The 15,100-nt window shown below is 42.5% G+C and overlaps 2 protein-coding genes across 2 annotated transcripts; both read right to left on the reverse strand.

Moving 5' to 3' along the window:
• Positions 1–4,185: 4,185 nt before the first annotated feature.
• On the reverse strand, positions 4,186–10,268 carry rhcgb (Rh family, C glycoprotein b; the record flags this gene model as incomplete). Its single annotated transcript, XM_079279557.1, has 11 exons — positions 4,186–4,290; positions 4,900–4,967; positions 5,750–5,823; positions 5,986–6,110; positions 6,282–6,418; positions 6,694–6,831; positions 7,136–7,302; positions 7,407–7,554; positions 7,864–8,014; positions 8,680–8,872; positions 10,046–10,268. 11 exons carry the CDS (start codon positions 10,266–10,268, stop codon positions 4,257–4,259), a joined length of 1,458 nt encoding a protein of 485 aa, XP_079135683.1. The 3' UTR covers positions 4,186–4,256.
• Positions 10,269–12,474: 2,206 nt separating this feature from the next.
• On the reverse strand, positions 12,475–15,100 carry gdpgp1 (GDP-D-glucose phosphorylase 1). The gene is made up of 2 exons (XM_079280004.1): positions 14,976–15,100; positions 12,475–13,749 (listed from the first exon to the last, which is right to left on the reverse strand). The coding sequence occupies exons 1-2, from the start codon at positions 14,989–14,991 to the stop codon at positions 12,650–12,652; spliced, it is 1,116 nt and encodes a 371-aa protein (XP_079136130.1). The 5' UTR covers positions 14,992–15,100; the 3' UTR covers positions 12,475–12,649.

A 15,100-nucleotide genomic window follows, 5' to 3' on the forward strand; every position in this document is an offset into this window, starting at 1 on the left:
TGTCCACTTGCACTTTCAAACTATTTTTTTATTCAATATCTTTTTAACACTTTAGTATACTTACCTACACATGATTGTACATATATGATATGTATATTGTGTGTGTGTATATATATATACACACAATATAGGACAACATACAGCAAATACTAGACTTACGCCAACATGAACAGCACGTTCCTCTGTAATTGTTTACCTTTATAGTTGAAGTATGGTACTCTTTTTCTTCAATTTTTTTTGTCCCGATTTCAGATTTTATAAATCTTTTAACAGATAGTCATTTGAAATGTCGAAATGCTCAGTATAATAGTCTATAATTCATATCTATGAATTGTTATTATTTCCACCAAAGACTCATTTCCACCTTAAAGTTCTCAGATGGTTTCATTTAATAACAGTTCGGAGGTCAAAGGAGGTAAAGTTATCCATTTATTTCACAGAAGAAACAAAAGAAGTCAAGTCAAGACGGAGAGAGACTCACGGAAATTTGTGAGGCAAAAGTTATTTTTCTTCACAACCCCTCAGATTTATCTTGACCCTTTGGAGACCACTGTTGAAGTTAAGGTGACCAGCTACAACAGTAAAATGCTGCTTATGCATTGATGCAGCAGTATTAAGAATTATCATTTGGTAGTTTTTCTGCAGAAGTACTTTTTAATAAATCTTTATTAAGTAAGGTTTTACAGTTTTTTTCTTTCCTTGTTTTATACTTTTAACACCAACACAGTAGATTATTAGTTATTAGGCTGATTGAACAGCTGTTTGAAGCAGAAGCAGCTCCCTCTACAGGTAATAGACGGTGCCACTTTCATATCAGCAGAAACCTGCTATACTCCCCCCATGTTTCCTTTGCCAACTAACATAACCTGCCATGGAGACACACACACACACACACACACACACACACACACACACACACACACATGCACACACACACTCACTCACTCACTCACACGGTCACAGATATAAGGCCCCCCAGACCTCCCGGGTGATCTGCAGTGGAGCGTGTAGCCACCTGTCAATCACCAGATCTCTGCCGCCTTAAGAGAGACATTTCGTCTGGGACAACGGCAGCCCGTCCCTCCCCACACATTCTGCCTCCCCTAGCAACCATCGCCGGATGACTGAGAGGCTTTGTCCCCTCACAACGGGAGTCCGCCATTGAACCCAGGAGCCCGTGGCAACCAGAATTAGAGGGTGCCAGAAAGGGGTCTTTTCTGTGAAACTGGGGGTGAAAGCTCTGTTCTTGTCCCCTTCGTCTGGGATTCATATCAGGGGCCTGAATGGCGTCCCCTCCTCCTTATAGATGCTGGTGTAACGGAGCGTATGAAGGGGCTGGCGGTGAGCGGATAGGATCATGGTTAATCTGCTGTTCCTCTCCACTGTGGTCCGATAGGGACACTTAAGCAGCCTCTGTGGCCAGTTAGTGGCGTGGGGAGGCCCGTGGGTACCTGGGGAGGCCAGAGCTAGGAGGTTCATCACAAGAGAAAAAGGTGATGGGCAGCGGTGGAAGAGGTAGCCTCAGATCATTTACTCTGACTGTACCAGTAAAACAATATAAATATACTCCACTACAAGTAAACGTCTTTATATATTCACACTGAATAGTGTGGTAGTATGGGTATGGAAAGCACTGTTGGTTCCACCACTGTAAATGAGGACAGGACTGATGTTGGGACATTATGGCACTCCATAAGTATTGGGCATCAAAAAGACAGTCCAGATCTAAATGGTCAGAGACGTTTTGGAAATCAGATGCACCTGCTGGGAAGTAACCTTTAGGGGACACTGAAGCTGCACAGAACGTGAGCAGATTAAGTACAGAGAGAAAAGAGTGAGGGCTTGAATGGTTTATGACCAGTTCTATGGACTTGTGGTTTCTTTCAATAGGGGCTTTTACTGCTCTCTTTATACGGGAGTGAACATGGATCCCTGAATACTCCTCTAACCGCTGTAGATCCTCGTAACTGTAAAGTGAATTCAGGGGAGTTTTACTGCAGAGTGACTGACACCTATGTGTAAACTGTAAAACAATCAAATGAATATGCTGGCAACATCATCACCGTTAGACATATTACATCGTTTTCTTACAATAATGGTGAAAAATAAGAAAACAAAACGCCAAATGGCCACCGCCAGGTGCTCTGACGCGACCTCCCACGTTGGACGTAGCCCTGTGATGCTCTGTGCATTTTACATCACAAGACTACAAACTCATCTCAACCGACAAACAACATGCAGAGAAAACATGCTTTCCCTGGTAGTTCTTTATCATTAATGAGCGTCTCCGCGGCCCCCTGTATGGGAGTATGTTTTGTGCAGCTCCCATTCTAAGCTCTCGCCCTCCCCTCTTTCCCACCCTCTCCTTCCCCCCCGACCTGCCAATCAAAGATCATGATTGAGCCCGGATGGCAGGCAGTCAGTCATCAGCAATGGAAGTGAGGCCTCATTCTCCGTCTGTCCCTCCCTCTTTTCATGCCCCCTTGCCTCCTCGAGTTTTTCCAACCCACCTTCTCTGTGGCCTCTCTGCTCCCCTGCTGTACAGTTTGTGGTCCCCCCCCCCCCCCCCCCTGTGCAAGTCAAATCGGTGGTCAGTGTCTGTCCAAAGGAGGGTAAACGTCTTCAAACATGGCTGTCATGATGCCATAAGGCGCGGCTCCCTCTACCTCAGAGAGGACGGCCCCGTATCATTTATAAATAAGAGAGATTTAGTTTTAATAGGCCTCCGCATTTGCCCTGTAAGTGGCTGATGAATAAACATGAGCAGAGTTGGGACGGGAACTGCATGGGGGTAGGATGAGAAGAGGCCCGATTTGTGTGTGTGTGTATGTATTTTGGGGGCTATTGGGGGCAATGAGGGAGCCTTTCTTCCCAGCAGGGCTGCATCTTGTTTAATTGGAGCACTTGTGGCACCATTACCTCCTTTACTCAAACACGTTACTGATGACAAAAGAAAACAGCACTAAGCCCGCCTTTGTTAGCGAGGAGACTGGACGAGGCGATGGATTCCTCGCTGCTACTCATGTGTGGGAATCATCGGCACTCCCACCGCGAGCTGCTGCCCGCCTTCCATCAATGAAAAAACACCGCGGACAGGTGGACAGAAGACAGAGCACATGGAAATTACTGCCATCGTCAGCAAATAGACAGGACAGTAATGAACTGCATAGTGAAACGACATTCTGTACTTAAAGACATCCTGGTCCATTTATTGACAGACTATTTCTAATAGAATGAAACTACTCCTCCACATTTCTACCCAGCCATGTGCAAAAAATAGCACCAAGATTCAGTGTGCGGATCCAGAGGAATTCTCTCTATCAATTTACATTGATGGACTCCAGCATATGTGTGCAGCCCTGCCGGTGCCCTTTTGCTGCTCTTTGACCAGAGGTCACGATGATGACGCTGGTCTCTAGTTTGTTTTTGGTCACACAGTGTCCCGAGAGAGCAATAAGGGTGTGACCTTTACATTCAGCCTGACTCCACGAGAGAGGGGACGCTGAAGGGCTCTTAAATGAGGGGAACTACTTACTTCCTCCTCTTTTAATTGGTAAGTTGGGATGTTTTTAATCCATTATGTTCTGCAAAACTGATTTCTTAAAGTGGTTAAAGGTATTCAGTCACTAACAAATAAGTATATTTCATTTGTTGAAATTCTAAACAATATATTATAAATTATATAATTAATAACTCTTTACTGATTCTCAAAATGACATTCTCGTTAAACTTTTCAAAACAGCATGACATCAATATTTCAATGTGGAACGTCGAAATGTACAAAAATCATTCATCGTCAGAACGATAACGTGGATAAGAATATTCACTGATACATTACTTTAACCCTCCTATTTGGCATTCATAAGCAGTACATAAACATTCAATAAATGGTTTATAATCCACCATAATGTAGTGCTTATTTATCTATTTCTCAGCAACTCCTCCTGTGAGCACCCATATGTGAAGGCTGGTGTAAAAGATGAAAATAATTGACAATATAGTAAAATACAATTTAAAAATATGCTCTTTTGTGCTTGAATATCAATTGACTTAAACTCAAATAAATATCTTGGGAAAACAGACAATATGTTTTTTACTTCACAAAAAAACAAAAAAAAGACATACTGTATGAAAACTGGTTTTGATTGGAGTGAATTAATCGAATCAAATGAATATTTCTGTGTAGCAGGAAAATTAAAAAGGCGCAAACGGGTGATGTGTGATGAAGACGACATCCATTAGGACAAGGCCTCGCGTCAGGTCTGCTCCACAGAGAAATTTGACTCCGCTCTGAAAAGAAAAGAGCGTCGCATCATTAGTGAAAGACAATGAAACTCTAGACAAGTTGTTGCTCAGTGTGTGGTGTCAAGGTTTTGATCAATGTAGTTTTCTTCTTTGGCCTCTCGTTGTTCCTGCACACTCCATATCACTCCGCTGGGTAGATTACACTGACTGCTAAGCTTTTTGTAATAGTGTCATTTTTATATCCACAGTAAACATGACTGGAAGGTGATTCTGAGGAGCTGCACATGCAGAGCTGTACTGCGAAACACCCCTATCAACACACAGCACAGGTGAGCTCCACTTGAAAGCACGGAGCACAGGATCCACGTCAGCATTTCATAATCTAGCCCGCGCAGAGTGACAGGGACACTGCAGGCCTCTGTGGTATAGGATTCAACACCATGAATAAATATTCCCAACAAAGGGCAGGAACCGCAATGAGTCACATGTGGCCTCCGCACATTTGGATGTGCCGCCACCAAGAGGACACTGATTGCAACACATTCCACAACAACAAAGGCACTTCCTGCATGGTTTGTTTGGGGTGAGAATAGCAGAAGTGCATGACCCGAACACTGTTGTCAGACAAACAAAAAAAACTAAAAGGACACTTACACGTCTTTGTTCCTCATGTGGTTGTTGTAGTGAAGGATTGGGGGGATGGTCTCTTCCTCATCGGGGAGCTGTGAGCAACAGAGGTTTGACATAATGATTCAGGGGGAGAACGACAACCGCACGATCAATCAACAATTAAACGTATGATGCTATGTGACCTTGTTGGTGTCATAAAATGGAAAATGATGAACCGTCCCTTTGTAAATAGAGGTGGCAGAATGACGAGCCACTTCCTAACAGCTTTAGTGTACACAAACAGGGTAAGGAACACTAAACAGTATGATGCTTCTGATCAAGAATAGCAAAAGAAACTAAAAGTATGTCTCGTCTGTAAATCAAAGTATGTTTTCATATTTATACAAACATAAGAGCAGAGATGTTTAAACATTGTCACACTCTTATTTTGTTTGAATTAATACATTTAAAGTTTATTTTTCAAGCTTTGTTCCTTTTGAGTATTTCTGGTGATGCGTCACTGCTGGTCCCGATTTGCTCCTCACAATAAAAAACGACATAAATTCTTCCGATCAGATCAGATTGCACCGGATTAATTGGAAAAATCTGCAGATTTGAATTAGAGCATCTGATTGGCGCTGCCGACCAATCACGGTGTGACCGTTTGGCCCTAACGATGTGTCCCAAATTTCATTCAGTGAAATGCATTTTAACAGAACTGCATTTATCAAACATTACAAAAACACCACTCAAATAAAGTCATTGAAATGTAAGATATCAAGGTATTCATTCTGGGCAACTTCACAATTTCTGTGGGATGACTGAGATGATTTGATGGGATATTGACATTAAAACTGTGAAAACCTCTTCATGGTTGGAAAGAATAGTCTCTCACCTCCCAGTAGGGCTCATCATCAAAACAATTGTCATCTGCAGGATCTCCCCAGATAGGTAATCTTAAAATACAACCTGAGAAGAATACAAATTAAGTCATTATCCCAAAACACAATCTGTCATCCACATACATGCAAAAACACCCACCTTGTTCAAACACAGCAATGTCACAGTTATTTACAGTACATACTGGATATTTTCTCTTATATGGTCACACTGAAGGGTGTTACTACTCACCGACAAGGATTCCTCCGCCCACACCGAAGCAGATGGCCACACAGAGGCCTGCAGCCTGGTGTCCACCCTGCCGTGTGGGGACCATGTCTTTGAAATCACCCTCAAAGTCAAAGGTGTTAATGAGCCTTTAATACAAAAAAAGAAAAAAAAACAGTTACTCACAATGTTTTTTTTCAGAACAAAAGACTATATTTGGCCAAATAACACAAATATTCCTTCACTAGTTGATAATCTTCTATCTATTCAAAGCGTGAAAGTTACCTCGACCTCTCTATTCGTCAGCAAGGACCACTCACCCCTCAGCACCATAAACAGACTTTGTTGCAGATGCGGCAGTAATGGCTCCCACAATGCCACCTATGACTCCTGGCATGGCATGCAGGTTATGGATTCCACACGTGTCCTGGATCTTCAGGTGCTTCTCCATGAAAGGCTGAGAGAAGAGAGAGAGTTAGGATTAACTGAGCTTACTTAAACATCTTAAGAGTTTAATTTAACTTCGTTTAGACCGACAGTTCACTTAAGAGCAGCAAAAGTAATGAGGTAAAACACATGATGTGGTATGCTATAGAACCCAAAGTTAGACTGAATCAGCAAGTTAAATATTGTGGTTCAGTAACTTTTTATGTAAGAATGAACACTTTCAAAAACTAAAGTGAGGCTTGTCTCATGAACGCTATCTCACAATAAACCAGATAAATACCATACCGTGAGGTAGACATATCCCAGTGTGGAGACGATGCCACAGCAGAATCCCACGATCAGAGACCCGTAGGGCGTCAGCATGAACTCTGCTGCCGTTCCTACTGCAACACCTCCAGCAAGAGTGGCGTTCTGGATGTGGACCTGAAAAACGCGTGCAGAGAAAGAAGAAATTGTGTGTCAGTTTGGTCTCTCTTTTCTGAATTATGTGTTTACTGCATCCGATGAAACAGAGTATGCATCCATTCATTTCAAGACTATAAGTTTAAGTTTGTTCTGGTGGGGGCACAGAAGTCATTGCATGTCGTGTTCACCAAATCAACAAGGCGACCTGTTTCAAGTACTGTCAGCTTGATAAATAAACACACCTCATACCGTCATGTCCATCATACATAAGTGCTTAACTTTATGAGTGTTTGTGACTGACGGAAGAAAAAGAGGTCGTTACCATGTCTAGTTTCCCGTGCTTCTGGAAGAGGCTGGAGATGGCCACAGTAGTGAGCACAGTTGAGGCCAAAGCCAGGTACGTGTTTAGGGCTGCTCTGTGCTGCCCGTCCCCGTGGTCTGTGATGGCTGAGTTGAAGCTGGGCCAGAACATCCACAGGAAGAGGGTGCCTTGGCAGAAAGCAGGGTGGACCTTAAAGATCCTGCAGATCCACAGTACCTCCAGAATAACAGGAAGTATTGTGAAAATAAGTGTGTGATGAAATCACGCTCACCAATCATAGCAAAGACATCCGAGTGATAGACGGAGCCCTGCAGACGATTGCTCTGGTCCAGGTTTGGCCGGTAGAGCATCCACGAGATGGTGAGACCATAGTAAGCTCCAAATGTGTGGATCACCATGGAGCCTCCAGCATCTTTGGCCTTCAGGGAAGCAAACAACACCATTAGTAGGAGTAGATGCAGTAGTTACAGCTATAAGAATACTACGAGGTGTCATCAGCAAAATCGACCCATCTGTAAGTCACAGGATTTAGGTGCATGCTCGGCTGCAGAATCATAGAGCATCGAAACCATAAATACACAAATCTGAGGAAGAGGTTCGACGTGCAGTTGGTGTGTTGGGCAAGTTGTAAAAAACATTGTCAGCTACACCGTGAGATATGTTCTCCTCCGCTTGATAGGTACAGCTGTGTGATATCAAAACAAAAATAAATTATTGTTTCAACTTACATGTATGAGATTTAGGATGATATATTCCTCCACGGCAAACAACGTGACCCCAAACAGGGTCATAACCAGCAGCTGGACTGCACTGACTTTACCAAGCACCGCCCCGTAGGCTATTAAGCAGCTGGCCACACAGAAGTCAGCGTTGATCATGCTAAGGTGGGGGGGAGAGAAAAGTTTAAATGTAGTGGATGAACAAAGCAATATGGAAATTAGTTGTAATCGGTTCCGCCCAAATATGAAACAGTATTACATTGTTGAACGATGCACTTATTCAACGACAGTAAACTAAATAAAGAGTACAATGGTCAACAATGATGTCATTTTGAGTACTGAAGCAACCATGAACTTATCAAGTTATCCTACTTGTTCTCTTTCTTTCTCTCATACTGCGTTCATATATGTTGACACAAAGTGATTTGGCAGCATTTGAAAAGTATCATCTTCTCAGTAGAGTCTTTGTTTACCTTCCAGCTACTGATTCCACAAAGACTAAATCTACAGGTCTACAAATCTTTACGAGATCCTGCCAGCTAGATTGGTTTCTGCACCTCCTTGTGTATTCATGTCTGTTGTTTTCCTATTGAAACCATTCAAATGGAAACAAATTCCTATCAGACATATTTCTTGTAATTGAACAAAAGAACCTGCTGAAGAGCATCATTAGCTTGGTGGCGATGCTCACAGTCGTGGGCGTTTGTATATTATCATTAAACCACAAGTTTCTGTTGTTGGTCGCATTGAATACATTCATCAAAATGAAATAGAATAAGATGAAGGGGAGATTATAAAGAAAATACAATAAAACTGAACAATCACTTTTCAACTCCAATTTTGATCTTTCCATCACTGTAGTCCAGGGAGTGGAACCAGCCTTGCATCAGCAGCGCCCATTGGAGGCCAAAGGCTGCGATGAGGAAGTTGAAACCCACCGCGCCGAAGCTGTAGCGCTTAAGAAACGTCATCAGGAAGCCAAATCCAACAAAGATCATCACATGGACATCCTGGAAACCTGGGACAGAAGAAGGGAGCGATGAGGAGGATGGGAATTGGCACAAAGAACAGAAAAGGGGAGGGAATTCCACATCCAAATCAAATATACAACATATACGTACATACCATATATGTACCACACATACATATAGGTGTAATGTATGTCTGATAATAAACAGGTAAAATACTAGGAAGAAACGAAACCGATAAATAAATATGTCTCGATGATTTGTGTCAATTCCATCTGCTGAGGAAGTCAAACTGCTGTTTCAGAGACCAAGAATGAACCCTCAAGCTTCAACATTACAACAATAACCTGAACAAACAAACAACGTGTCGTTTAATTTCTGGAACAGATTGTTCTCCTGCGTGAGACACTAAACATCATACCAGCAGAAACCAGCCAGTATCGTTTACAGCGTAATACTGTAACCGCCTGACATACCTCAGGGTACAATAGGTTCCGGCTGAACTGTGAAACAATGTTTGCATGGAAAATAAATGTCTAGCCAAATCTTACATCACATCAGATTGGATGCATGTTCACAGCTTAAACAACACACGCTGCAGATATTTCAGACTGTGTTGGTGTCAACACTGGCGGAGGGCATCGTGTTGGAGAAGAAGGTCCCGTGACTCCAGGATGAGGTCTTGTTGGTCACCTGAATGTGTCAGGATGTCCATTTATCATCTGACATCCAACACCATGTCTGAGATGGCTTCACGATAGCCTGACACCGACACAGCGGGTTGTGGGGGAAGCGTAAAATACAACAACACTCATATATGTATATATAAATATGGTTATCGTTGTATTCGATGTCTCCCCAACAACCCATGGTGTTAGTGTCAGGCCATGAAACCAATACAAAGAGGTCCAACATGGCCACAGTTGAACTGGAAAGAAACGAATGAGGGGATTCAAACCCCCAAGAGAAATGTGCACCTGTGGGAGCCGGAGCCTTATATCAGCCGGCAGGAATAAGCTGATCGGTCAAAAGACGAATATTAATTAAATGATAAACAAAAAGCTAAATGTCCGCAGCAATGTGGACGAATAAAGATATATATTAAGTTAAGTCGCTATAATAAATTAAGAAATAAAAGTCATGATTGCGATAACAGACATTTGGAAAACAGAGAGTATAGTGGAGAGAGAAGAAATAAAAAAAAATCATAATTATTTACTTACTTGGATATCTGTAGTAGAAGTCGTTCTCTATGTCACTGGATATATTTTTAGCTTTTCTGTGCTCTATCCAGTGTGCATCCGATTCTTCATTGTAGCGAATGAAAACCCCAAACAAGATGATCATGGCTGTTTGCCACACGAAGCAAACTGCTGGGAGACTGACACGAACATTGGTATTTTTTTGACGGTCGCACAATTCCCTGAAGCTTTGAACACAGCCCATGGTGCTGGGCTAGTCTTGATCCTTTGTAACACAAGTTACAAGAGCAGCAGCTGAATGATTCAAGCGTGCTGTTCTCTGCAGAAGTGACTTTAAAAAGGCCCAGAGCCTATTATGCACAAGTGAAGATGGGTGTTTGCTTTGATGCGAGGACCCTCCCACAGTCCCTTATTGGAGGGAGTGACTGGGTATGAATTCGACTTGTTTCAGGTGGTGACACATCTTGAAGTAGAGATGAATCTTACTGCTTTGTAATAATTTAATTCCATATTTCTTCCCAGCATCTTGTAGAGGATAAATCATCACACAGTGAAAACATGGCACTGTAATGTTAAGACAGATTGTGTTGATTACATAACGCAAGGGTGTCATCCAGCCGACAGACAGAAGGGTAGGGGGATATGTTCCCTGAACACAAACACTCAGAGAAAGATGAAAAGTCGTATTTGTCTAACATATGAAGCTTGTCTCTGTTGTAAAGGCTTCTACAGCACTTTCTTACTACCGGTACTAGTCAGCGGGTGAGAACGTTCTCATGTCCTCTGCAGGGCTGATGCTGTGAAGCATCAACTGTAAATAATGCGTCTCCATGCCCGATTACAAAGATGCACAACAGGTTTGACTCAGTCGACCATCTGAGACGCAGGGTTCAAGGACGAGACAAGGGTCCAGTCTTTTCATTGACAAAAGTCTGCACTGTTGTATAGGCAAAATGTAAAATCATTTTTTTTTAAGTTTACATTTAAACCTTTGTTTTGCTCAAAGAAAATAAAAAGTATGGTATCGTATTTACCACTGGAACAATACATCTGTAGAAATCAAAACTGTGTGGTTCAGCAAAATAAGAAACTACACTCTGATAAGAGTTTTTATTTGCTGTAAATGTGTAGTAACTTCAACCCAAGAGATTCAGTATTTTGGACATAACTGTGTGATTCAGCAGCTTGAGATGCTTGATAAAATGATGCCACGGCCTGCATCTCAGAGTTACATGAGAAGATTTATAATCGCTCTCATGTGCGGACGGTAAATATGTGGATGGAGCCAGTAGCCAGTTAGCTTAGCTTAGCATAAGGACTGGAAAAGGGGAACACAGGAAAAGAAATGCCTGCCGATAAAAGAAAAAGCGATGTTAATAGTTAAAATCTATGGACCAAGAATAAAATTGAGTTGTAACTCAAGTGTAAATTTTCTTATTTATTACTGCATGTATTAAAACATTTGCTGAAACAGGAGATACATTGTTAATTTTGTCCATTCAGGCAGAACAAAATAACTGCAGAAGTAAACGTCCTGTTGAATCACTAACTCACCCAGATGAAACGAGCACTCATTAAAATGAGTGAGCGGGTAACTGTGCACATTGATCTTCCTGCTCGGCTTGGCACCGCTACCTTGGTGATGTACTGTTGGCAGAAGATATGCTCCTCGGCGATAAATGCGTAGCTGTGATCTCTCCCTTCATCGGAGCACCGCTGGCAGGCTTTGATGAAGGAGCTCTTGTATCTTCTTCAGAATAAGGGAGAACCACATGTGGAGGCATTTTTTTGAATAAAAGCACAACTTCCGTCTTAATAAGCACAACTTCCCCAATGGAAGCTGCCCATTTGAACTGCTGCCCCCCCCGCGGGCTGCTTCACTGGAACAGTTGGGGTTAAAAGCCTTGCTCAAGGGCAGCTCACTAGCGGTAATGAGGGCGGTGCAAAGTGTTCATCCTGCATCAAAATCTACAACCATCAAGTCACAGGTCCACGTCTCTAACCTTCACAGCCCAACAGGAAATACCTGTGAATTTCCAAAATGTGCATACAGTGAGTGAGGTGGTGTACTCAGTGTAAACAGCCCTGGTTTACCGGCTTCTTTTCACGAGTCATTGTCATCGCAGGAGAAGTGCAGGTGTTGCTAATCTCAGTTAGTCATAACAGTGTGACCGAGAGCCAGCACGCACAATACCAGGACCCTGAAACTGGAACAGCTGAATGGAACTCAGCCATCGTTAATTACATTATTTACACCTGTGCTGTTCCCAGTGGGACACGTCAACATGTGTTCTGAGAGAGAGATGTATTAAAGCTCTCACAAACTTCTAGAACGTCTTGCTTGACACAACACACACACAAACAAACAAACCCAATGCTTTGGAACTAGTTTAATACAGCACATCCTTTAGTCCATGAAATGTATTCTCATTGATAAATATATTCTCGTAAGAATGTTTTTTTGTGCACATCAAATGTTGTATTTAGGCCAGATGCAGGAAATATTCAGTATAGCCCCCAAAGCACAATCCAGTGCAAAGATACAAATTTTCTTCATAACTTAAACCCATTGTGAATGTGTCGCTTCTAAACTAGTTGATTTAAAAAGGCTTTAGCGACCATACTTTATAAATCCATCAAATGACGAGTGAGCTGCTGTTCCAACGTGTGAAACTGTGGATCAGGCAGAAGATACCTCTGGATGATATCCGTTACATCTTTCTCACAAATTAACTCGTAGTCCTGCTTGTTCTTAAAGGGTAAATGTCCGGCGAGCTCACAGAGAGCAACATTGAAGGCAGATTCCTCTTTGGCCCCGAAGCTCGATGCTCTCGGCCATACAGCGATACGAACACCGTTTCTGGAACGGTGACCTTTTTCGTTCGGCGTGCGATCGCAGGGCGGACATCCTCTCGTCATGAACAGATTGTGAGCGATATTACCGTCCACAAGAAAGTCTGTGACTTGACAGATGGCTTCGGCAACCTTCTCCACGCTCTCCGATTCTGTGTAAAACAAAAAGCCTGCGGGAACGTCCAACGAGCCGTAAAATCCCCTTTCAGGAACCAGAGGCTTGACCGGCATGGATTCTATCTTGAGCTCATGATCCAGGTAATACCCATGTAGGTGTAAGTGATTGACAGACGCAAATGCTCCCAGACTATTGAACCCCACACGGAAGCCGGGATCGGAGCTCAGGAGCACAGATTCAATACCAACCCGGATGGCAAAGCTCGTCATGACCTGTGGGAAACAGCGTGACGGCTCTGGAACAAAGAGACAATGGCCAAACTCCAACGGGCTGACGTTGACCAGCACAACCATCCTGCAGAGTTCATGCAACTGTCCCTTTTCATTTCCTCCCTCAACACCCTTTATCATCTCAAAGAGGACTTCTTCTGGATTGATTTTGTTGAAATTAAACTGCTTGCCGTTGAACTCCTGCTGAATGCTCAGTATCTCCTGAGGCTTTCTTCTCTCCACTCCCCTTTGAATATTCAGCTGGGCCACATAGCCAGACGGGCCCGGCAGGATCCGTGTTTGTAAATCACCCAGATGGTAACGGAAGAGGCCCCTGTTCATCCTGTCCGTCCATCCGGCTCGGATGGTCGTGTCAAACAGTGTTGCCGGTGACGCAAACCCAAGTCTGCTCCCATTGCTCCGATGCACATCCGCGACAAAGTCCTGGTTGCTGTACACAAGCTGGAGCGGCATGGTTGCATCTGCTGGTGAACAGAGAGGCATGGGGTTTGACAACAGGGTTCACTATGGGAGGTCTTTTAGGTGTCATTCTGCTGAATCATCAGAAACAGAGCCTGGCCACATGAGTAGCCTGTCGTGGACATGGCCACCAGTTAAGAGCAGGGGTCTTCAACATTTTTCAGGCCAAGGACCCCCAAACTGAAAGAGAGATGGAGCAGGGACCCCCGACGATATATATATTGTATAAAATTGTGTTTTTTAAATGGGCCTAGTACCGTGTATACCCTTTATTGTGTATTCAATACAAAGCTATTCAAATAATACACAGGTTCATATATTCATGTTTTTATTTTAAACATGTGTAAGGTACAGTGAGTAGGGAGGCCGTGCCACTGCCATTTATAAACATACCTTGTCAACTGATACCAATGTCAATATTGTCTGTCAATTGCATGATAATCATGCATACAAGCTATTCAAATTGATGTTTTAATTTTAAACATAAATGTGGAAACGAAAAATGAGTGATGGCCTATAAGTGCCACTGCCATGCATAAACATACCTGTTATCTTGCATACAATACTGAACTATTAAAATATGGGACACATTCATGTTTAGAGAAAAGAAATTTAATTATTTTTTATTGTCTAATCAACTGCAGTACCTCCGCGGACCCCCTAGGGGCCGCGGACCCCCTGTTGAAGAGTATCTGTTAGTCTGCCCATGATTTTAATGACAAATGAATCAATTGTATAGTCAATAAAATGTAAATTTTCCCAGGCTCCTGTTGACATATCAAAACAAATGATCAGACAAATGGCCCCATAACCCGAAAACATTCCCACTTGTGAAGCTTTAAACCAGACCAGAAAAAAATAAAAACTCTCCGGATCTACACGATTCACGTGGATGACATATTTTGATTCAAAATGGCGAATTTCGCCGAAAAGCGGCAAGTTTGCAGGTATGTTAAATATTATCAGTAAAATGTAAGTATCAAATGTAAAAGTACTCGTAATACTGACCCCAGCGAGTGTTTTACTTTGATTGGATTATAACAAATATATGAATATATTTTACACACAAAACACATGGTGAATTTATAAAACATGCATTGTTATCATATTTTCATCATATGTGATGTACAGAAAATGATACACTGCAAAGTAACTGTAGCTGTTAAACTATTGCAGTGTAGCAAAAAGTACAACATTCCCCTCTGAATTGTAGCGGACCAACTCTACTCACCTTTTTGTTTTGACATTGCATCACTTAAATCCAGCGTCTAGAGACAAAAGGCGGATTAAACGCGCTTTAGAAGGCACTACTTGCATTTGGATGTTTCGCTTTTCATCCAGTGTTTTCCTTGCACC

This window comes from Melanostigma gelatinosum (assembly GCF_949748355.1).
Source record: "Melanostigma gelatinosum genome assembly, chromosome: 1".
Taxonomy (NCBI): domain Eukaryota; kingdom Metazoa; phylum Chordata; class Actinopteri; order Perciformes; family Zoarcidae; genus Melanostigma; species Melanostigma gelatinosum.